The following is a 24,542-nucleotide window of genomic DNA, read 5'->3' as shown; positions in this document are numbered from 1 at the left end:
GGATCGACTGCAAAGTAACAACACTTGGTCAGCAACTCATAAGGAACATTCATGCCATGTTTGGTTCAATTCCATTCAGTGGTTCTCTAAAAGAAGATAATTGTATGTATTTCCCATAGGGTCCTATGTTAAACTAAGTCCCCCGCTGTCGGCCATCTTGGATGATGGATCGGCTGCAAAGTAACAACACTTGGTCAACATCTCATAAGGAACATTCATGCCATGTTTGGTTCCATTCCATTTATTAGTTCTCTAAAAGAAGACATTTTTATGTATTTCCCAAAGGGTCCTATGTAAAACTAAGTCCCAAGCTGGCGGCCATCTTGGATGATGGATCAGCTACAAAGTAACAACACTTGGTCAGCATCTCATAAGGAAGATTCATGCCATGTTTGGTTTCATTCCATTCAGTGGTTCTCTAAAAGAAGACATTTGTATGTATTTCCCATAGGTCCTTTGTTAAACTAAGTTCCCTGCTGTCAGCCATCTTGGATGATGGACCGACTGTAAAGTAACAACACTTGGTCAGCACCTCATAAGGAACATTCATGCCATGTCTGGTTTCATTCCATTCAGTGGTTCTCTAAAAGAAGACATTTGTATGTATTTCCCATAAGGTCCTATGTTAAACTAAGTTCCCCGATGGCGGCCATCTTGGATGATGGAACTGCTACAAAGTAACAACACATGGTCAGCACCTCATAAGGAACATTCATGCCATGTTTGGTTTTATTCCATTCAGTGGTTCTCTAAAAGAAGTCATTTGTATGCATTTCCCATAGGGTCCTATGTTAAACTAAGTCCCCCGCTGGCGGCCATCTTGGATGATGGATCAGCTACAAAGTAACAACACTTGGTGAGCACCTCATAAGGAACATTCATGCCATGTTTGGTTTCATTCCATTCAGTGGTTCTCTAAAAGAAGTCATTTGTATGCATTTCCCATAGGGTCCTATGTTAAACTAAGTCCCCCGCTGGCGGCCATCTTGGATGATGGATCGGCTACAAAGTAACAACACTTGGTCAGCACCTCATAAGGAACATTCATGCCATGTTTGGTTTCATTCCATTCAGTGGTTCTTTAGATGAAGTTCAAAATGTAAAAAGTTAACGCCGACGACGGACGACGCTGGACGACGGACGCCAAGTGATGAGAAAAGCTCACTTTGCCCTTCGGGCCAGGTGAGCTAAAAATAAAATGAATTTTACTTACAAGTAAGAATGGACTCTCATCCAAGTATAACTTGGAATATGAAGGATGAGAGTCATTCTAGTAATGGAGCCTGAGGCTCAAGAGGATGTAACAATTTACCCACCCAGTTTGGAGAGTACTGTTTGCCCATCCCAATTGTTTTGGTTGCACAAACAAACTTTGAATCATGATTGGCCCAGGTAATAGCCGCAGTATTTATAGCTAGGTATAGCTACGTCATACCCATAGGTCAAGGATTTTGACCTCTTTTAAATGAGATGCCTCGTTGTACATCGGGAAATGAATGCTATAGTTACATCCTTGAAGAGCTGAGGAGCGTAATTAGTAGAATTATAGTAAAATCATTTGTACATGGTCATTACTGATTGTGCTTAAATTTGTATGAAATTCAATGTGTTGACTTATGAAAATAACTTCAAGAAATATCTAAATGAACTGTTAAACAAGAAGTCAATTGCTTAACTCACAGAAACTTTGGTCATTGAAAACTGCTTTCTTTTTTAAATTTACTTTGGGTGTTTTTATAAAACCAAAGTTTCTTAAATATTTCAAATTGTTTTTATTTATTTAATGTGTTCTTGCTCCTATTTATATGATCTTAGTGTCACAACACAAAAATTGTATGAATATGAGAAAGAACACAATAATTGAAGAAAATAAGTTGAGATTAGAAGAAATACTAATTTAAACACTAAGAAATTTTTTTTAAAAATCCATGCCCATAACGCCTGTGGTTTCACTTACGAACGAAAATGTCGACAGGATAAAACAGATACACCAAGATTCAGACAATGTGAAAAAATAAAGGAATTCAGTTAGTAACTTGTGCCGTTTTGGTTTTGGAGAAAGAGCTGTGTGCTCCTGCGAAAGAAGTTACAATTTATTTGAAAAATACTTATATGGTCTAAATACTTGTATGGTCCAGCTAGTTAATAACCCAACAAGTATAATACCTGTATGGTCATGACTATATGTGTATGGTCCAAATACACATATGGTCCAGAACATACACACAAAAAAAAGCTCTTAGGGGAGTAATTCTGTGTACTCTAATGAACAAAAAATGTCTACTGGCCTAATTAAAAAAGTCTGGACAACTGTTGGATTTGGAATGACAGAAGGACAGACATGGATTAGGAATTTGAAATTTAACTTTCATGCACCTAATTTGGTTTCTCAGTTTTCTAAAACTTTTAATATTGGAAGACAAAAAATATTGATTGATTGATTGGTTGTTGCTTGTTTATGTCCTGTGGCAAAAAATATTGAGAATTTTAAACGATCTAAAGTTAGTTCAGAAGTGGATGATTTAGAAAACATCACATGACATTTTTAACTTATATAAGTATTTTTTAAGCATTTTGTGAAATGAATCAGGATTTTAACTAAAGTCAAGTTAAGCATTACACAGTTAATCTATTGAAAGGAATTCTAAGAGATAAATACCTTAAGAAAATCTATAGAATTTTGATGAACTTTACTCGACCTATCATCATATAATTGCTTCCTTTAAAGAGAGATATAGGTTTTCTATGCTGCATGTTTAATCTTTTAGAACAGAATAATTATTTTTTTTGAATTAATTCTACTGAAATACTCAATAATACAAATTAAACTTTGATGGAGAAAGAACATGCATCACTAAATTGACAGACAATATCGTGATAACTAGTGCTTCATGTTAGCAAGTATTGATAGCCATGTCTATGTGTTGTCATAGTTATATCCATTCAACAATTATCATTTGCTCAAGATTTTTCTGCAGGGTACTTTTTGGAAATATAGAAATTATTCTGTAAACCCATAGGAAAGGCTGCCAAATGAAATGTATAAAATAAATATATCATGTACACTACAGAAAAATCTTTTTCTTGAGATCATTTCCACTACCAGTTATAACTGAAACTAAAGCACTCATGTGAAGAATCTTGAAGGGAACCATTAAGCATACTCAATATTTGGTAGGTTCAATTGTTATTTTACGTTTTTTCTACATATATCCTTTAGGGTGATAGTAAGAATATCCCATTCCCCAGATAAGCAGCAAAGCAAGAACAAGCAACAAATATTCTAAAATAAGCCAACTGAAGCTGCATATCAAGAAAACATTTTGTTTCTACAAATGACTTATGACTGGTTCCTAGCTAAATGTCATATTTAACTTACTATCATACTCAATGATAAACCCTCCTAAATGTTTAACAATTAATTCAGTGGTTTTAAAAAGATTTTTCTATCACATGATATCCATACTAGTTGGGTCATCAGATTCAAAGTTAACATCTCTCAGTTAATACCTCACAAAGAATCTTCCTATCATATTTGGATTCAGCTTGTGTACTGCTGGTGTTGTAATTTCTAAGAAGAATATTTTCTACACTTTTCCTATAGATTCCAATATGACATTATCTCTTATTTAAATGTCAAATTGGTTGGCACATCATTACTGAAATATCAATTCTCTACGAACCATACATGGATCATTTTTGTCATGGTTTGGTTTAAAGCTGTTGTCAATTAGAAGATGAAACTCATAGATGACAGACATTAACAATGAGCAAAGGCACAGTGGCCATTGGAAAAGTGATTTGAAAATGAGACAGTCTAATAAAGAAAGCTTAAGGTAGCAATATACAGTTAGGAAAAAAAATAAAAATTTACCTTGATTAATTTTACCATCCCCTTTTCCTTGCTTTCTTACAAATTAAGCCTACCGTTTGTGTCATATATGTGCATATGTATGCAATCAGTACCTTCCAAAGATTTGATTTCCAGTAGTTAAAATGGTTAAATAAAATTTCTTTTTGATTTATCCATGGCAACAATCTGTTTTTAATTGCTGTAAAATATTGCAAAAAGGGGGTAAAGATGTCACATATTTCCCCCAAATTTGACCAAAAGTAGAATTTCAATCCCTTGGAGTGATACCTTTTCTGAAACTGTTTACATATATCTATCAAGAGATCAAATAAAAGTCTTTCGTCTCATTTTTTTGTAAAATTGTGTCAAAAAGTTGTGCGAAAAAAAGTGTTTGTAAACATTACAATAATTTCTGAACCTATGGTTGGTCTAGCAATGAAAATATGGACAGTCAAACAGAAAATAGCCCATAAAACAGGTAAAAAATAATCTTGATGATCTTATTAACCCACTTTGAAGGCTAAATTAGTCATCAGCTGTCTAAAAATGAATTTTATTGCACATTTGAAAAATCCAACATGGCCATAATGCAAAACTGCACTCCTAACTGTGTATTGCTACCTAATCTAAAACATGTTTAGGAAAGTATAATTCATGCTAGCGAAACCCAATCATTTACTCTTTGGAAGGGGTCCATATTCTATATATAAGTTGATCATTCTCCTTTAGGAGAGTATAAACTGTCATTTTAGAACTTATTACTGTTAACTTGTTATCAACCTGAATATGAATTTTCATCTCATTATACATGTATCTCAATCATAAATACGTATTAGTTATGCAGTAAATGGACTCAAATTATTCTTAATCATGACACAAAATCTCTGCGCTCACATTATAAACATGATAAACAATAGCACAGGAACAATATTTAGACTGGTCTTTATCAGGGCTCACTTTATAAACAAGATGAATAACAGCACAGGAACAATATTTAGACTGGTCTTTATCAGGGCTCACTTTATAAACAAGATAAACAACAGCACATGAACAATATTTAGACTGGTCTTTATCAGGGCTCACTTTATAAACAAGATGAATAACAGCACAGGAACAATATTTAGACTGGTCTTTATCAGGGCTCACTTTATAAACAAGATGAATAACAGCACAGGAACAATATTTAGACTGGTCTTTATCAGGGCTCACTTTATAAACAAGATGAATAACAGCACAGGAACAATATTTAGACTGGTCTTTATCAGGGCTCACTTTATAAACAAGATGAATAACAGCACAGGAACAATATTTAGACTGGTCTTTATCAGGGCTCACTTTATAAACAAGATGAATAACAGCACAGGAACAATATTTAGACTGGTCTTTATCAGGGCTCACTTTATAAACAAGATGAATAACAGCACAGGAACAATATTTAGACTGGTCTTTATCAGGGCTCACTTTATAAACAAGATGAATAACAGCACAGGAACAATATTTAGACTGGTCTTTATCAGGGTATCTAAAAAGTCGTTCATCATTGCCTCCATACGAAAATTCTAAGGGCCTTAACTTTGTGAAAATTAGGCATTCTGAAACAAAACACAAACTCAATCTGTAGCTTACTCTTATGAGCTGTCAGAGCTGCCAAACCAAAAATCAGCTCTATATCTACAGGCACAACAGAAAAAAATCTAGACAAATGACATATTTTTGGAATGAAGAAGTCTGACTGACATGGGTAACATTATATGTCCCAATCACTGAGTGGCAGGAGCATCATACCATCATTGTAGTGAATCAGATGCTCTTTCAGTCATTTTGAATTGTTGATCATCTAATGCATCCCTTCCATCAAAGCCATGTTTGAAATTGCTAAATGATTCAAATGGACATTTTGGCAATTAAAAGTAAGTAGTTGATATATGGATGACAAACTTCAACCAATGGCAATTATGTACTCAGCCTTTAGAAAGGGCTGAGCTGAAGAATTACAATGCACATGAATCATTTTACCAACTTAATTCAGCATTCATGTAAATGATTTGTCATACAGTAGAATTAAAATTTACCTCAGAGAGATTTCCGACCACAGACTCCTCACTGTCACTTCCTTGACTAGAAAACCCCTGGAATTTACACCGTATTGCATGGAGAGGCTTTATCACTAACGCCTGTACTAGTTCCCCTGAAGTTGTCATTATTCTTCCTGATTTCTGATCAGTTTATTACTCTGACAACTGAATGGACCTTAACCTTCACAAAGTTATATCTCATCATAGAGAATGTCAGGAAGATCAATCCAATCTTGGAATTATTGAACAGTCGAATGAAAGAAAACATACAAAGAGCCACTTAACATCACCCTGTTATTACTGTTAGAATCTGAAATCCAGATCAACAGATTTTGTCAGTTAATCAAATACATTTTAAGTTCTAATAGAATTTCAATTTATAATACCAGATAATGTTTTGTCTGGATCAATATAATTTTCACATGATGGTCCTCAAGCATCAGAGCAGAATTCTGTGGATGTGATTTATATTTTAAAACCTCAGAGATAACACAACTGTTCAATCATCAAAACTGTATTTGTATCAACAATTATATAACATCAATTATGACTACAACAAAACTGTCAATCAAATTATTTTGACAAAATATATGAGGGAAAAAGGGAGCTTAATAAAGCATAGTAAATTGAGTTGACATCAATTAACCAAAAGTTAGGAAACTAGATACAGTGCTCTCCTGGGTTTAATAGGAAATGCTTGCTATGTCAATTCAATTTATTTACATAAACTTTGGTTAATAGAAAGTTATTGGAGGTGACTTGAAAAAGTACAAAAAAGTAAGTTCACTTGGTCACATATCTGCATACTATTTGCTCTTTTGTAAAATGACTCATCAAAATCAGAGCCATATTTATTCAAAATCCCATTTGAACTTGTCAAGCAGTATACTTGAAAAAAAAATTTAAAATGTGTTCCGCCTGAAGCAGCTGGATACAACTGCAGAGGTGGAACTCTGCACAGTCGGGGCAAATATGGACACAATATTCAAGCTTGATACAGCTCTGAATTTGGATAGTGATTAAATATTTGACACATTATAGATTTCCTACACAGAATAAATGTGGTCAGATAACTTAAAAAAAAGAAATGGGAAATTTAATCTACTTAATGGTCCAATATCCAAAATCTAATTCCATGGTTAGATTCAGCACATAAAAAAAACCTTGAATTCAAACAAAGTTTAATTTTGGACCCTTTGGACCTTAATATGGACTAATTTGAAAACAGGGCCCAAAATTAAAAATCTGAATGCATAGTTAGATTCAGCATATCATAGAACCACAAGAATTCTGTTTTTTGATGAAATCAAACAAAGTCTAATTTTGGATCCTTTGGACCTCAATGTAGACCTATTTAAAAATGTCCAAATATCCAATATAGTAATACATGGTAAAAACCTCAAACAATTCAAGACTTTAAATTAATCCTCATTGAAATTGGTTAAAAAATTTGTATTTATTTTCAGTTGAAGATTTCTTGCTGTTGTGTAATACTTTGCTGTTGCGCAATACTTAGTAAATCTGTTTACAAACTAAATATAATAATTTACACACCCTGTTTGGTTTGTATCTCCTGCCATATCAGTATTTGTTGTTTCTTTATATAGATCAGAAATAATTTATGTTAGAACCAGCTTAGCCAGTATTAGAAAAGTCTTGTTTTGGCCCCTATCTGGCCTCTAGTTTCTTAACGATTATAGCCACAACTCACAAAATCGACCCCAACCTTCTGTGTGTGGTATGGAACCTTGTGGTACAATTTCATAGAGATTCACTGAATAATACTTAAGTATTTGTCCGGAAACCAGAAAACCTTGTTCCCCCCCCAGCACTCGTAAATTACCGCATAGTAATTGTTTTAATGGTCAAATGATTTGTCATCAAGCATGGCGTCCTCATTCATAACATGTATAAAGGTGCATTAAGTCCTCTAGTGCTTCAAATCCTTATGGAAATATTTTAATTTTGGCAGGAATGCCCATGTATTATATCTATAATAAAATGCTCTACTGGGGCGCAGCTTGATACGACCGCAGAGGTCGAACCCTGAACAGTGGGGGCAAGTATGGACACAACATTCAAGCTTGATACAGCACTGAATTTGGATTGTAATTAAATATCTGACACAGCATAGGTTTCTCACACAGAATGAAAGTGGTCTAAGAACTTAAAAATTTTTAATTCACCTATTCAAACCATATCATTATTATTTGCTTTTATATATAAATCAGAAATAACCAATTTAAAATGGAAAACTTTAAAGAAAAAAAAGGGAACCCCACCCCCCCCCAAATTTTTTGAACCCCCTTATGATTCATCACCCCCAAACTCAATCCCAGCTTTCCTTTTGTGGTATGGTACCCTGCAGTACAATTTCAGAGAGATCCATACACTTGAACACAAGTTATATTTTATTGTCTGGAAACTAGAAAAATGCTTGTTTTTTGGCCCCTTTTTGGCCCCAAATTCCTAAACGTTTAGGGCAATTACCCCCAAAATCAAACCCAGCTTTCCCTTTGTGATATGGAACCTTGCAGTACAATTTCAATCCATACACTTACACACAAGTTATTGTCCTGAAACTAGAAAAATGCTTGTTTTTTTCCCCTTTTATGGCCCCTAAAATTTTGAGGGAATTACCCCCAAAATCAATCCCAGCCTTCCCTTTGTGGTATGGTACCTTGCAGTACAATTTCAGAGAGATCCATACACTTGAACACAAGTTATCGTCTGGAAACTAGAAAAATGCTTATTTTTGGCCCCTTTTTGGCCCCTTATTCCTAAACTTTTTGGGCAATTACCCCCAAACTCAAACCCAGCCTTCCCTTTGTGATATGGAACCTTGTAGTACAATTTCATAAAGATCCATACACTTACACACAAGTTATTGTCATGAAACTAGAAAAATGCTTGTTTTTTACCCCTTTTTAGCCCCTGATTCCTAAAATTTGGAGGCAATTACCCCGAAAATCAATCCCAGCATTCCCTTTGTGATATGGAACCTTGTGATACAATGTCAGAGAGATCCATACACTTGCAAACAAGTTATTGTCATGAAACTAGAAAAATGCTTGTTTTTTGCCCCTTTTTGGCCCTTAATTCCTAAAATTTGGAGGCAATTACCCCCAATATCAATCCAAGCATTCCCTTTGTGATATGGAACCTTGTGGTACAATGTCAGAGAGATCCATACACTTACACACAAGTTATGTCTGGAAGTTACAAAAATGCTTATTTTTGGCCCCTTTTTGGCCCCTAATTCCTTAACTGTTGGTACCATAACCCCCAAAATCAATCCCCACCTTCCTTTTGTGGTATTGAACCTTATGGTAAAATTTCATTGAGATCCATTCACTTAAACTAAAGTTAGAGTGTGAAAACTAATGTATCTTCGGACCACGACGACGCCAACGTCACCAATATACGACCACAAAAATTTGTTTGCGGTCGTATAAAAATAAGAAGATGTGGTATGATTGCCAATGAGACAAATCTCCACAAGAGACCAAATGAAACAGACATTAACAACTAAAGGTCATCTAACAGCCTTCAACAATGAGTAAAACCCATACCGCATATATATATAGTCAGCTATAAAAGGCCCCGAAATGACAAATATCTAGTATTGTCTTTAAAGCTCACAAATATCAAAGACTTTTTTGCCAAAGGGTTTTTAAAATATCCCTCATTTTTGGAAAGTATCATACCAAGTCAAACTTAAAGGCCTGGTGATCTATATACAACTCATTTCATTAATAATTGAAAAAACAAACCACACAGAACAAACAACTAAAGCATTGTGATGAGAAAAAGATGGGATAACATTAATAATTTGTTTAGAAAAGTGTTTATTGATTGATTGTTGTTTGTTTAACCTCCATTAAACAAACCAACAGCTCTGATAAAGTGTTCAATAAAAACAAATTTCTATATAATGACATATTTTGAGGGGCTATGCAAAAGTGACCCCTGAGTGATGTTGTCTACAAGACACTTATATAAAACTAATTCATTTTTATGGCCCCGCCACAAAGTAGCATGATAGCAAACTGCAAACTGTCAACTGAAAATGAAAAAAGCTCTCCTAAGACATAATAAACCTCAAATCATTTGATATGTAAACCCATATACACATGATATATGCATATTTCTGATAATCAAAACTATATGAATCAAAGATCTTTACCTGGCCTTTTGTTCAAGTTTTACTTTGAGTACCCTTGCCTGCTTCAGAAAAAGCTTAATAACCCACCAAAGCACAGAAAGTTAAAAGAGTTGTCTCCCTTTATCTAAAGTATTTTTCCACTCTTTCCTGATCATGCAATATACTTTAATTGACAGCTAATTAAGTATATTTTACTATCAAATACCAGAATAATGGTACCTAAATCACATGAAATATACATAAATCAATAGGGAATCCCCAGACTAAAAGATAATGTGCTATATGTCTTTAATGTCAAAAGTTACAATTAGTTTGAAATAACAGAAAACATGATGCTATATATGTTTCTGATGGTACTAAGAGTAAAGAATAAAAGAATCATTAGGCTATAGATCAACTAATATGCATTTTCCTCTTTTGTAGATGCATTTTGATTGTGTTTATGCTTTATATGACTGGATTGGTAGTGCATGTCTATGTTTCGTGAAGTGACATTAGTTTTAAGAATATTCATTGTAATAAATATAGTAAATATAGTAAAGGCTGCTACATCTGTAGGCACACTTATCCTATTCATTTGCTGTTTTATTTATTAAATAAAGTGTATTCGTTTGAGCTTGGCGAATTAGAATATAATGGTACTTATAGTTAAAGAACAACAGGTGGCTATAGAGCTTTATAGTGGAAATACAGAGGTAATTCTAGTATACCAAAGTTACAGATAGCAAACCCTTCCTTCAACTTTAATAATAAAAATTCTGATTATTTTGTTTTAACTGAAAGCATTTTTCCACAAATTTTAAACATATTCCCAAATATGAGGTCTTAAATTAAAGTAATCATAAAATTTATCATTTAAAGCTTTTTGACCTCTTTGTGTACAACTGTGTTCCCATGGATGCCAACATGACTTAGCACCCATAGAATTATTTTCTATTTTTATAGTATTTGAACAAGAATCATTTGAACAAAGATTTTTTTTCATATTGATGAATTTTCATATATATTTGCATTCTCAAATAAAATTTGAAACATCAATTATCTAACATATGTTACCAAAACTGAAAGAAGGAATCAATGTCTACAAATCAAAGTATCAAAGTATACATTTTACAATTGTTTCAAATATTTCTTGTGCCATTGCCTTGTAGAAATTTGGCAGATCAATAGTTCCAAATCTTATCTTCTAATATTCGATCCTACTTCTTGTTAAAATAAATAAAATTTAAATGTATATAATTATACATAATTATAAGGTTTGTGATTGATCATGTATCCCAGACAATAATCAGTATCAGTACTCATACAACCATTTCTCTATAGATTAATGTCATTATAGGGTTTTTCAAGTTAAATACTCCATCAATAGCTACTGACAGAAACAACTAATATTCTATATATTGATCTGTCCACAATTATTAGTCTTCCATAAAATCAAAGATCACTATAGCATATAAATTGACATCAAAGTTGATACAAGCAGATATATAATCGATATTCTTCAAAAAATGGAATAACAGTAACCTAGAAATCCTTTTAAATCAATCTGACACAATACTAATTGCTTTATGCAATCCAGACCCTTAAGATCATAACTTCATTGTTAAACTCTAACCCCTATATTTATCCTGCATTTATATTAGGCATCATCTAATATAACATCAGTTCTACAAGCTTTCAAGAAAGTTTTCTATTTCACCCTTAGCTACACTTTTGCAATTTGTAATTATAAAAGAGTCTTGATTTATTTATACTTGTGTCAGGATTCTTTATCATTATATGAATAAAAAGAAAGGTGAGTGATACATCTACAAGACAACAACCAAACCGACCAAAAAAAAACATAATATAGCTTCTTTTTAATTCAAAGCTTGTTGTGAGGGATAAATTCACACCAAATCAGTTCATCCTTGGCTTGAATTTGTATGGATTAATTTTAGATATAAAGATTTATTTTTTCCATAGCTGTGTGACAGTTTTAAGATACAGCTGAATTTTATTCTCATATGGAATAAAATGTGATTTGGAAAAAACATTGATTAGCCATCAACCAAACAACACAAGTAAACCACATTTGAATATCTTTAACATGTTTCAACGTTATCTTACAGTCTTCAAGTACTATCTCTTAATTGATTCAAACTAAGACGATAACATTGAGGGAGATATATTCCTAAATCTAAAACTATTTTCTAAGATTTATAACAGCAAATTTTAAAAAACTATATCCACATTTTCATGCCAGTATAGAAGAACTGATCTACTGGGCTTGCGGTACCAGATTGTTACTGAATTTAAGAGAAATAACAAAACGTTTGCCACCAACTTCAATTTCTCTGTATACACCAAACCCATGAGGCATCAACAGCCCCTGATTCAAGACAAGGGACAGGCACATAACCATATGGCAGGGTAAAATCAAGTCAATATAGAATGGTATAAATAAATCAACAGTATATATACTTCCCTTGAGATAAGCTCAGGATTAGAAAAAAATGCTCCGCTGGGGCGCAGCTTGATACGACCGCAGAGGTCGAACCCTGAATAGTTGGGGCAAGTTTGGACACAACATTCAAGCTTGATACAGCACTGAATTTGGATTGTAATTAAATATTTATCACAGCATAGGTTTCTGACACAGAGTCTAAGAACTTAAAATTTTTTAATTTACCTATTCAAACCATATCATTATTATTTGCTTTTATATATAAATCAGAAATGACCAATTTAAAATGGAAAATTTTAAAGAAAAAAAAAAAATCCCCCCCCCCCAAATTTTTTGAACCCCCTTATGATTCATCACCCCCAAACTCAATCCCAGCCTTCCCTTTGTGGTATGGTACCTTGCAGTACAATTTCAGAGAGATCCATACACTTGAACACAAGTTATTGTCTGGAAACTAGAAAAATGCTTGTTTTTTGGCCCCTTTTTGGCCCCAAATTCCTAAACGTTTAGGGCAATTACCCCAAACTCAAACCCAGCTTTCCCTTTGTGATATGGAACCTTGCAGTACAATTTCATAAAGATCCATACACTTACACACAAGTTATTGTCCTGAAACTAGAAAAATGCTTGTTTTTTGCCCCTTTATGGCCTCTAATTCCTAAAATTTTGAGGGAATTACCCCCAAAATCAATCCCAGCCTTCCCTTTGTGGTATGGTACCTTGCAGTACAATTTCAGAGAGATCCATACACTTGAACACAAGTTATTGTCTGGAAACTAGAAAAATGCTCGTTTTTTGGCCCCTTTTTGGCCCCAAATTCCTAAACGTTTAGGGCAATTACCCCAAACTCAAACCCAGCTTTCCCTTTGTAATATGGAACCTTGCAGTACAATTTCATAAAGATCCATACACTTACACACAAGTTATTGTCCTGAAACTAGAAAAATGCTTGTTTTTTGCCCCTTTATGGCCTCTAATTCCTAAAATTTTGAGGGAATTACCCCCAAAATCAATCCCAGCCTTCCCTTTGTGGTATGGTACCTTGCAGTACAATTTCAGAGAGATCCATACACTTGAACACAAGTTATTGTCTGGAAACTAGAAAAATGCTTATTTTTGGCCCCTTTTGGCCCCTAATTCCTAAACGTTTTGGGCAATTACCCCCAAACTCAATTCCAGCTTTCCCTTTGTGATATATATAGAACCTTGTAGTACAATTTCATAAAGATCCATACACTTACACACAAGTTATTGTCATGAAACTAGAAAAGTGCTTGTTTTTTGCCCCTTTTTGGCCCCTAATTCCTAAAATTTGGAGGCAATTACCCCCAAAATCAATCCCAGCATTCCCTTTGTGATATGGAACCTTGTGGTACAATGTCAGAGAGATCCATACACTAACACACAAGTTATGTCTGAAAGTTACAAAAATGCTTATTTTTGGCCCCTTATTCCTTAACTGTTGGTACCATAACCCCCAAAATCAATCCCCACCTTCCTTTTGTGGTATTGAACCTTATGGTAAAATTTCATAGAGATCCATTCACTTTAACTAAAGTTAGAGTGCGAAAACCAATGTGTCTTCGGACAACGATGACGACAACAACGCCAACGTCATACCAATATACGACCGCAAAATTTTGTTTGCGGTCGTATAAAAATTTACTGTATTAGAAATCCTACTACTGTGGATTCATTTATTTTCATGGCTGGTAGCAGTTACCAATTGTCATGGATTGAGGGAAGATTTATTTTCATGGCTAGTAGCAGTTACCAATTGTCATGGATTGAGGGAAGATTTATTTTCATGGCTGGTAGCAGTTACCAATTGTCATGGATTGAGAGAAGATTTATTTTCATGGCTGGTAGCAGTTACCAATTGTCATGGATTGAGGGAAGATTTATTTTCATGGCTGGTAGCAGTTACCAATTGTCATGGATTGAGGGAAGATTTATTTTCATGGCTGGTAGCAGTTACCAATTGTCATGGATTGAGGGAAGATTTATTTTCATGGCTGGTAGCAGTTACCAATTGTCATGGATTGAGGGAAGATTTATTTTCATGGCTAGTAGGAGTTACCAATTGTCATGGACATTGAGGGAAGATTTATTTTCATGGCTGGTAGCAGTTACCAATTGTCATGGATTGAGGGAAGATTTATTTTCATGGCTGGTAGCAGTTACCAATTGTCATGGATTGAGGGAAGATTTATTTTCATGGCTGGTAGCAGTTACCAATTGTCATGGATTGAGGGAAGATTTATTTTCATGGCTAGTAGCAGTTACCAATTGTCATGGATTGAGGGAAGATTTATTTTCATTGCTGGTAGCAGTTACCAATTGTCATGGATTGAGGGAAGATTTATTTTCATGGCTAGTAGCAGTTACCAATTGTCATGGCTTGAGGGAAGATTTATTTTTATAGCTGGTAGCAGTTACCAATTGTCATGGATTGAAGAAGATTTATTTTCATGGTTTACCAATGTATGCATTCAAGCCTATAGTATTTTCTTTTAGTAGCTACAGTATCATCAACCCTGAAACATGCCCGAAGTTGAACAGGATTTTTTTTTAAAAGCTCCTATCTATCATATTCATTGAAAAAAACTTTCTTTCTTTGTTACAATAAAATCTCCCTCCCTAAATCAACCCCCCTTAAACTTACTGAAATTAAGATGGACCATGGAACATTGAACTAACATTTCCACTTCTTAACCTAAACAAAGCTACCACAGTCACCCTCGCTGACTATAAATCAGCAGCTATTGTAGATATTCTATCCCCTCTACCATAGTACCCTTCCCAATCTAAACTCAGCCATAGACAGATTTTCTACTACAGCAAACCCATTATCCCTCATCTGAATCTAACCTCAACAGCTTTTGCAGGAATTTCTTCCACAGCTACCCTCCTCCCTGAATCTTACCTCAGTAGCTTGGGCAGGATTTCCTATCACAGCTACTCCACTATCCCCCTCCCTGAATCGTACCTCAGTAGCTTGGGCAGGATTTTCTATCACAGCTATTCCGCTATCCCCCTCATCTTCTCTGTCATAATTTTCATCACTATGTGACTGACCACTCCCACCGCTGAAAGTTCGCTCATTTACCCGTTCTTTAATTGGTGTAACATTTGGATCACTTAAACTTCTGTCTGGACTAGATTCTACAATTTCCTGAGCTTTGGCAAGTCTTTTGCGAGACATTTTTTCTCTACTTTCTATTGAATGTGAGGAGTATACAATCAGATCTTCATTTAGGTCCACTGGTTCCTTATCATTACAGATATTTGGTTGACTTGCTGAGAGACTCGCTTCTTTGTTTTTGCTCTTGCGTTGTAGTTTTTTACTTGTCTTGTTACGAAAGCTATTCCAGAACCGTCTTCTGGTTGAAGTGGCTTGGGGAGATAGAGGGGATTCCCCCTGAGATGGTAAGGAATCCACGTTTCTGAGATCTATTGAACTTTTGACCCTTCTGTCTGTTGATTTTGATGATGCATCTATAAAATAAATAAAATTGAGATAATAAAACCAATTCCTGGAGGATTGATTATTTTTATTGCTGTATTTATTATCAATAACATATGAGCAGTGCTAATTATAAGGTATCAGATCAAAGTGTTATCAATAATACATGTGATATGGGATATAAACCAGTTTTCATTATTCAAATGACATAACATGTAAGTGATCTTGTTCGTATATACTCATGGTTATTGGTGTTATAATGAAACTAATAAAAGAGTTTCCTGGTTACATATGAACCTGAATTACAGTAACTGTAGATTCTTTCATTTTCCTGTATTGGTAACATATTATATGTATTAAAAAAATATGTTTTCATGGATACTTGATTTCATTGTTTTGACAAATTCTGTATACAAACCTTTAAATAACTTGTGTTTTTTTTAAACATCAGTATGTGGATTTACCTATACCTGCAAAATCAACTTATATTAGTCCCCATGAATAGTAATATATAAACAGTTTATATTATACAGAATCTGTACAATTTTAACATTTCAAATCAATTAAATTTCAGTCTAAAATGTTTACATAAACATAGAAACATTCATGAGGTAGGTAGTAGGGTTGCATAATCTATTGATGATGTTATTTAGAATGTAAACAAATGTATGCATAATTTCGACAGCTTTTCAGGCAAGTTGCAGAAAAAAAAGGCTGAAAGATGCAGGAAGTGTATTAACTTGTGTCATTTATCCGATTCTTAATCACTGAGACTTAAGCTGTCTTGTGTTAATCTTGTATATACCCAAATGTTTGGGTGGAACAATTAAGCTGACTGGTCGTACAATTAGAAACCTGCATTTATTATAAATAAGAAGATGCGGTATCAGAATACTATAACAATCACACTATAAACACCTAGAGTACTGACATGTTCATCACGAAAACATCATTTCAAATTCTGTACTTTAGTCCCTTTGGAACATTACTAGTTGTCTCAGCTCTTGAGAATAATTGTGAAAGACATTTATAACAAAACTGGATCAACCATAAAAAATCAATATGAAACCTATATATTTGCCAGGACATTAAAGTTCAATATCTATAAGCCTGACTATAACAAGAAGGATATAAAGCAAACTGGTGTTTTAGGGTAGCAAACCATATAAACTACTTCCAACTGAGTATAATGTATAAAGTTTTAATATAAATACAAAATTAAATCATCCTTCTTAAAACAAAGTAACCAACTTACTTTTAGCCATGTTTATATGTTATCCAACAGTGTCTTATATAGAGTTAAAGTAATGTTCAAGCTCCAAGAATTGTTTATTGAAAAACAAACAGTTTATATGGAAGCATTTATGTAAAACTGATTTGTTGACATTGTGAATCATATAGTGAACTAAATTCTATTTTATGTCTGTAGGTAATTTTCATAGACATTTAAAATGTAACATTTTATTCACAATGGACAGCTATATGTGACCATAGGTAATTAAATAACTGGACCTTGACAGTAAATTTGAAGTTTCTTCAAAGTGGACTATATCAGACAGAAAACTTAAATCCACTGATGAATTTTATGTCTTGGCTATGATCTCTATCTTTGATATCCAGATAATTAGCATGTATGGTACACTAATAGTACCTCAAATTGTTGAAAACCAGAAAGAAGACTAACTCATTGACATGATTTTTGACATATGCAGCAAGATGTTGTAAAGCTGCCAGTTATTGTCAAGATATAGAGCAAAATGGCACCCTTTATTTCATATATTGAATATTTCTAAGGATTTCATCAGGTTGACACTTCTTTCATGTGCATCTCTTTTCCAATGATTAAATTTACATTTTGAATCTCAAGACACTTTTCTTACTGAACATGAACCAGCTTTCTGATAGATATATAGACAATGCTATCTTATGCTTTTAAGCTATTGTAAATGTAAAAATATCTCAAGGAGGTTATTTTTCACTTATTTTGCAATCACGAAAAATGCACGAAAATATCTCCTACACGAATAAATTGTACAAACCAACAATATCTATGGGAACAGCAGATTTATTGTTCAATGTGCTGTTTAAACTCCTGTGGTAAAAGTTCATTGCTGGCCAACAATTTTACTTTGTGCACCCTAAGCTAACTGCCAATTTTACCTTGGACTCATTGCTGGCCAACAATTTTACTTTGTGCACCCTAAGCTAACTGCCAATTTTACCTTGGACTCATAGCTGGCCAATAATTTTACTTTGTGCACCCTAAGCTAACTGTCAATTTCACCTTTTGGACTCATAGCTGGTCAAAAATTTTACTTTGTGATCCTAAGTGAACTGACAATTTTATCTTTTGGGTTCATAGTTGGCCAACAATTTAACTTTATGTATCATAAGTGAACTGACAATTTTACCATGTAGACTCATCATGCTCATAGCTAGCCAACAATTTTACTTTGTGTATCCTAAGGGAACTGACAATATTACTTGTGGACTCAAAGCTGGTCAATTTTCTTTGTATCCTAAAGCTAACCAAGTCTTACACAGCTGGTCAACAATTTTACTTTGTATGTTTAAAGCTTAAGCTAGTGGACTATAGTATCTTGTGGTTCTAAAATTGGTCAAAAATTCACATTGTGTATCCTAAGCTACCTGACTATTTTTTTACCTTACGGACTCATGTTGGGTCAACAATTTTACTCTGTGTATTATAGCTGTGTGACAATTTAACTTTGTGCATCTGAATCTTTCAAACAATTCACAATGTGTATTCTAGGCTACCTGACAATTTGACTTCCTGTATCCTTAGCTAGGTGACAATACAAAGCCTGCCAACATTAATTTACTCTGTGTTTACTAAGCTTACAGACAATTTTATCTTGTAGATTCAAAGTATCTTCAGCCAAGGATTCGTATACAAATCCTTGCTTCAGCTAATGAAAAAATAATATGACATGTGTACCCAAAGCTGGCTAAGAATCTCCAGCTCTTTGACAAGTACCAAAAGCCGGTTGAGAATTCACCTTGTGAATATCCAGCTATTTGACAAGAACCTGTGTCTGAATCTATATCATATGAAGATGTAAAAATTTTACCTGCCCTGTCTTCAGCTCCTAGACTCAAACATTTCAACAAAGTTTTCCTCATTCTGAATTAAATCACTGCGTTACATGCTATATACAACTATATATCCTTGCACAAAAATGTATTTACCAGGTAACAGATCTTCTTTCAGTAATGAGATATATTAAGTTGTTTAATTTCCATCTAAATATTCTGATCACCCACATGTATCAGTTAGTAATTCTTCTCCATGTATTCAAAACCTCAATCTAAATTCTATGTCACTAAGCGTTGATTGTATGATATCTCCCAGTAGTTTTCAAGAAATCTGACTATTTCCCAAGATAAACAAATAGATCTAGACTTGATTTACTACTGATTGAAAACCTTTATTAATTGGTCAGAAATAGAGATTGAGGAAATCTAAAAGTACGTTAATTATTTAAACCACAAATATTTATATTTTATTTTGAGTTTAATCAATGTTTTGATAAAAAAAAAGTATTTTAATCACAAAACATCCATCCAATTATGTCACAATATGAATAAATAACATTAGAAAATTATTTTCCAATATGTCAAACTCATGATTGCTTCTTCATATTATCACCTATCTGGCTGTTCTCACTACTACAAATTATCACCTTTTTTACAGTTTTTTCTATAAATCTTCCTACATCTTTTACGATTAGAAATGCCACACAACTGAACCTAGGTCAGTGTCTGTACATTTATAGTAATTGGTGATGATTTCCTTTTATTACCACATTAATTTTCATTAATGAACCAGTTTTATGGACAGATTAGCTGATTAACTTCAGCCAACAGGGATATGACATTGGATGTGCTGATGATGTTATAAAATACAGACATAAGTTAACATTCCATGACATTCACCAATGTAACAAAAATACTCTTGTTACACAATAGAAGCACCAGGTTAGGTAACAATTACATGTAGTTCCAACTTACATATATAGTCTCTTTGATTATGAAACATTAGGTATTACAGAATGTGTTGGGTATTAAGAAGGGGCACCTAATGTAACATAAAATAAACTAATTATAAACAAGCTCAGAAAGATTGACCAATCAATTAAAATGATATATAAAAATTAATCCAATCAATATCTTTTTTTTACAAATATTTACAGCGCATCCATAAGTGGCTGCTTTATGGTGGAAGTTAAAGTAGAACAGGATCATAAAAATCAGCAACATTTTTCATGCAACTTTTATAGGTAGAAAATCAGAGTAAAATATTATCAAAGGTCTTCCCATGATTTCAAATCAAAAGCATAAACCTTCATTAAAATTAAACCATAATTATGATAGCATTAAATAATAAATGATTTGATTTTTGTACTTTTTTTCTAAAACCTACTGCACCAGAACGTTTATCTCCATTCAAATCTTTATAACTTCGTGTCTAGTTACATTAAAACAACTTCCTACTTGGAAATTTATTATAAATCAATTATTGCAAAAAAATGATATTGAAATGTTTTTTACTTGGAAATAAAATCCTTCAGATCATTTGTGGTGACATTTATATTTTATAGTGTGATAAGAAAGTATCCCATATAAAATGATTGCATTATGCATTAGTTTAATAAGGGAAACTGCAATATGCACTTCTCCTTAATTTGATGTTAACTTTTTTTTCTGTGGGAAGGTTCAGGATGCGTAACATTATATCATGATTTAAAAATGACTTTGCTGAGAACTTTCCAGAGGTTTTATATCATATTGGAATATCAGTTTTATATGTTTTCACATCAAACTATATTGACTATATTGTTATACTAAGACAGAGTGTTAGAAAGTATATTGATTTAAACCTTTATCTTATTTTTAATTTGTGTTCTCAAGTGATCAAATGATGCCAATTGATATGCATTTCTGCCTTAAGTGACAATTTTCTAATTAATTGTCTGATGTAATTTTGTGTCAGACTTCAGGTTTTCATTAACCAGTATAAATACTTCTGCATATCCAATTACAATGTTCAATATAAACTGATGCTGACATGATTTAAATTAAATAAAAAGAACTATTAGTTTACACTGTCGTGACTGTACATCAAATGTTTACATAACTGATAATTCTTCTATAATAACTGATGAGATTATTAGATTACACTGTATATTTACATAACCCATCATAACTAGATGCTTGGTCATATGGTTTTATGTGTTGCTATTGTCCACCTTTTACTTATTCTGTGCCCAGAATATGGTTTTGTGTGTTGCTATTGTCCACCTTTTACTTATTCTGTGCCCAGAATATGGTTTTGTGTGTTGCTATTGTCCACCTTTTACTTATTCTGTGCCCAGAATATGGTTTTATGCGTTGCTATTGTCCACCTTTTACTTATTCTGTGCCCAGAATATGGTTTTATGTGTTGCTATTGTCCACCTTTTACTTATTCTGTGCCCAGAATATGGTTTTATGTGTTGCTATTGTCCACCTTTTACTTATTCTGTGCCCAGAAACCATAACCAACACAACCAAGCAATATAGAAATAAAGAGATGTGGTATGATTGCCAATGAGACAACTATCCTCTAGAGATGTGGTATGATTGCCAATGAGACAACTATCCTCTAGAGATGTGGTATGATTGCCAATGAGACAACTATCCTCTAGAGATGTGGTATGATTGCCAATGAGACAACTATCCTCTAGAGATGTGGTATGATTGACAATGAGACAACTATCCTCTAGAGTTCAAATGAAGTGGATATAAGCAACTATAAGTCACCACAAATCAGTACTTAGTGTCTTTTTGTTATCGGGATGTACAAGTACCCTGCCATGTCCACTCTGTGACTTTGTTAGATGTATTTCTGCTTTGGATCGATCTGATGAGTTAAGCCCTTTTCAACTGATTTCTATAGTTAGTTCTTATGTTGTACAACCAACTCATTGTTGAAGGCAGTACGGTGACCTACAGTTGTTAATTTCTGTGTCTTTTGGTCTCTTGCAGAGAGTTGTCTCTTTTGGCAATCATACCACATCTTCTTATTTTTATATAAAGCCTATACCGTTTAGTCAGCTATAAATCCCCGACATGAAAAATGAAAATGAAAACAATTCAAACGAGAAAACGTACAGCAAAACTTAAAACTAAAAGCAATTTACAAAAAAAAACCACATGACACGACATACATGAACCAACATCAACCACTAAACTACAGGCTCCTGACTTGGCACAGGCACATAAAGAATGTGGTGTGGTTAAACATATTTGTGATCGCTTAACCCTCTCTTTACCTGGAACAGTGGTGTAACAACAAAAAAACAAACATTAAAAATCAGTTGCAATTGGCTTAACTCTAAAGATCTGTACGAGGTACAGAAATCAATACAATAGACCACACCAACGAACAACACCTGACAGCAGGTACAGAAAACAGTACAATAGACCACAACAACCAACAACACCTGACAGCAGGTACAGAAAACAGTACAATAGACCACTCCAACCAACAACACCTGACAGCAGGTACAGAAAACAGTTCATTAGACCACACCAACCAACAACACCTGACAGCAGGTACAGAAAACAGTACAATAGACCACACTAGTCAACAACACCTGACAGCAGGTACAGAAAACAATACAATAGACCACACCAACGAACAACACCTGACAGCAGGTACAGAAAACAGTACAATAGACCACTCCAACCAACAACACCTGACAGCAGGTACAGAAAACAGTTCATTAGACCACACCAACCAACAACACCTGACAGCAGGTACAGAAAACAGTACAATAGACCACACTAGTCAACAACACCTGACAGCAGGTACAGAAAACAATACAATAGACCACACCAACGAACAACACCTGACAGCAGGTACAGAAAACAGTACAATAGACCACTCCAACCAACAACACCTGACAGCAGGTACAGAAAACAGTTCATTAGACCACACCAACCAACAACACCTGACAGCAGGTACAGAAAACAGTACAATAGACCACACTAGTCAACAACACTTGATAGCAGGTACAGAAATACATTTTCAATTTACCTTCTAAAAAGTTATTTCACATACATTGTAACAAAATTTGAATGCTCAACAACATGAATACTAACTTTACAGAAAACAATTAAATATGACAAATATTGGAGATATTATATTGCAGCTTCCTTTTATAAATAATTCATAAAATTTGGTTTAACTATTGAAATTAGTATGTCTGTTCACTTATTTACAGCTTTCATAACTAATATTCTGTCATATTTACAATGTTTTTAAGATAATTATCAACAACATGGTTTCCTAATGTAACACAATACATTTAATTTCAGCAGGCATGTGTCCTGGTTTCAAATTCTCCCTAGGCTTGTTTCATTAAACAAAGTTCTGTGACAAAATTTCCCAGTATAGACATCAGGAAATTAATAGTTTGTGTTTTTCCATTTTAGAAATTGGCTGCAAATGATTTTTAAGTCTAATGAAATCATCAATATCAGAATTAATAACTGACAATACTCCACATCTGTGTTTATCGGTGTGATATATATTGAGCATATAATTCAGCTCAAACTGGTTTTAGGACTGTAAGGCAGTAAGGTGTGAGCTTTTGCTGCCATTGAAAGCCTTAATCAGACTTTGAGATGAAGAACAGAGAGAAAAGATATGTTCTTTTGGGTTTTTACAAGTATGTGTAAAATTAATGCACGCTATTCCTTCTTTTCTTCTTTTTTACATTTTTCTTTAAAATTTAAGATGAAATAATATATAGATCATTATTAATAGACTGCTTGATTAAGAATTGATTATTGACAATTCATTTGGAAACCAAACATTTACCTCAAGGATACTTAAAGAAAATCCAATACAAACCATTTTATTTTACATTTGAATTTCAACAAACCCGAAAGAACTGGATCTTCTTTATTACATGTTACCCAAAATTACATAATAAACAACTTATTATGAACATTGTTATATTGCTGGGTCTGGTTTAAATAGCTACACATAATTATAATTAACCTCTTTCCATTTCAACAATTATATCAAGCATCAGAATTTCTATGAAATCATCATCTGTAAGGGTTGTGTGACTTTACATTTAAAAGTCATGTTAGGTTCAAACAAAGTTTTTCTACTCATATAGTAGTATTTGAACATTTGACTGCTCCACACCAGTATTCTTCATATAATATTGAAAAAAGACTGCCACTTGTGGAAGAGGCACTTATGAGGCACCACAGCCCACAACAAGTTTTTTGGTTTGGGTTCACCAGGTCTAATCTCTAGTCTTCTATGAATTTTTTTTTGTAGTCTGTTATTTGTCTTTAAATTTTCATATTTTATCATCAACTTATGATTTGTTCCCCCCCTTTTTCCCCCTAATCCCCCTATCTTTAACTTATCTTTTTTATTCCCCTCTTTCAGAAAAAAGATTTTTAACAAAAGTTATATTAACAGATCAAACTGAATCTATTTAACGCAGTAA

The 24,542-nt window shown here is 33.6% G+C and overlaps 1 protein-coding gene across 4 annotated transcripts in view; it reads right to left on the bottom strand.

Moving 5' to 3' along the window:
• The window catches only part of LOC127734272 (multiple C2 and transmembrane domain-containing protein 1-like), a 104,790-nt gene that overhangs the window by 56,775 nt on the left and 23,473 nt on the right, over window positions 1-24,542 (bottom strand). For 2 of the 4 annotated variants that reach the window (XM_052244037.1, XM_052244038.1), the window contains exon 3: window positions 15,466-16,037. In XM_052244037.1, the coding sequence (XP_052099997.1) occupies window positions 15,466-16,037 (572 nt within the window). Of the gene's footprint in view, window positions 1-15,465; window positions 16,038-19,097; window positions 19,209-24,542 lie in introns of those variants that run through there. The other 2 variants (XM_052244041.1, XM_052244040.1) reach the window with 2 other exon arrangements.

This window comes from Mytilus californianus, unplaced genomic scaffold, assembly GCF_021869535.1.
Source record: "Mytilus californianus isolate M0D057914Y unplaced genomic scaffold, xbMytCali1.0.p SCAF_3, whole genome shotgun sequence".
NCBI classification, from domain to species: Eukaryota; Metazoa; Mollusca; class Bivalvia; order Mytilida; family Mytilidae; genus Mytilus; species Mytilus californianus.
Note: the sequence above shows the minus strand (reverse complement) of the source record. Positions and strands in the feature narration are given on the sequence as shown.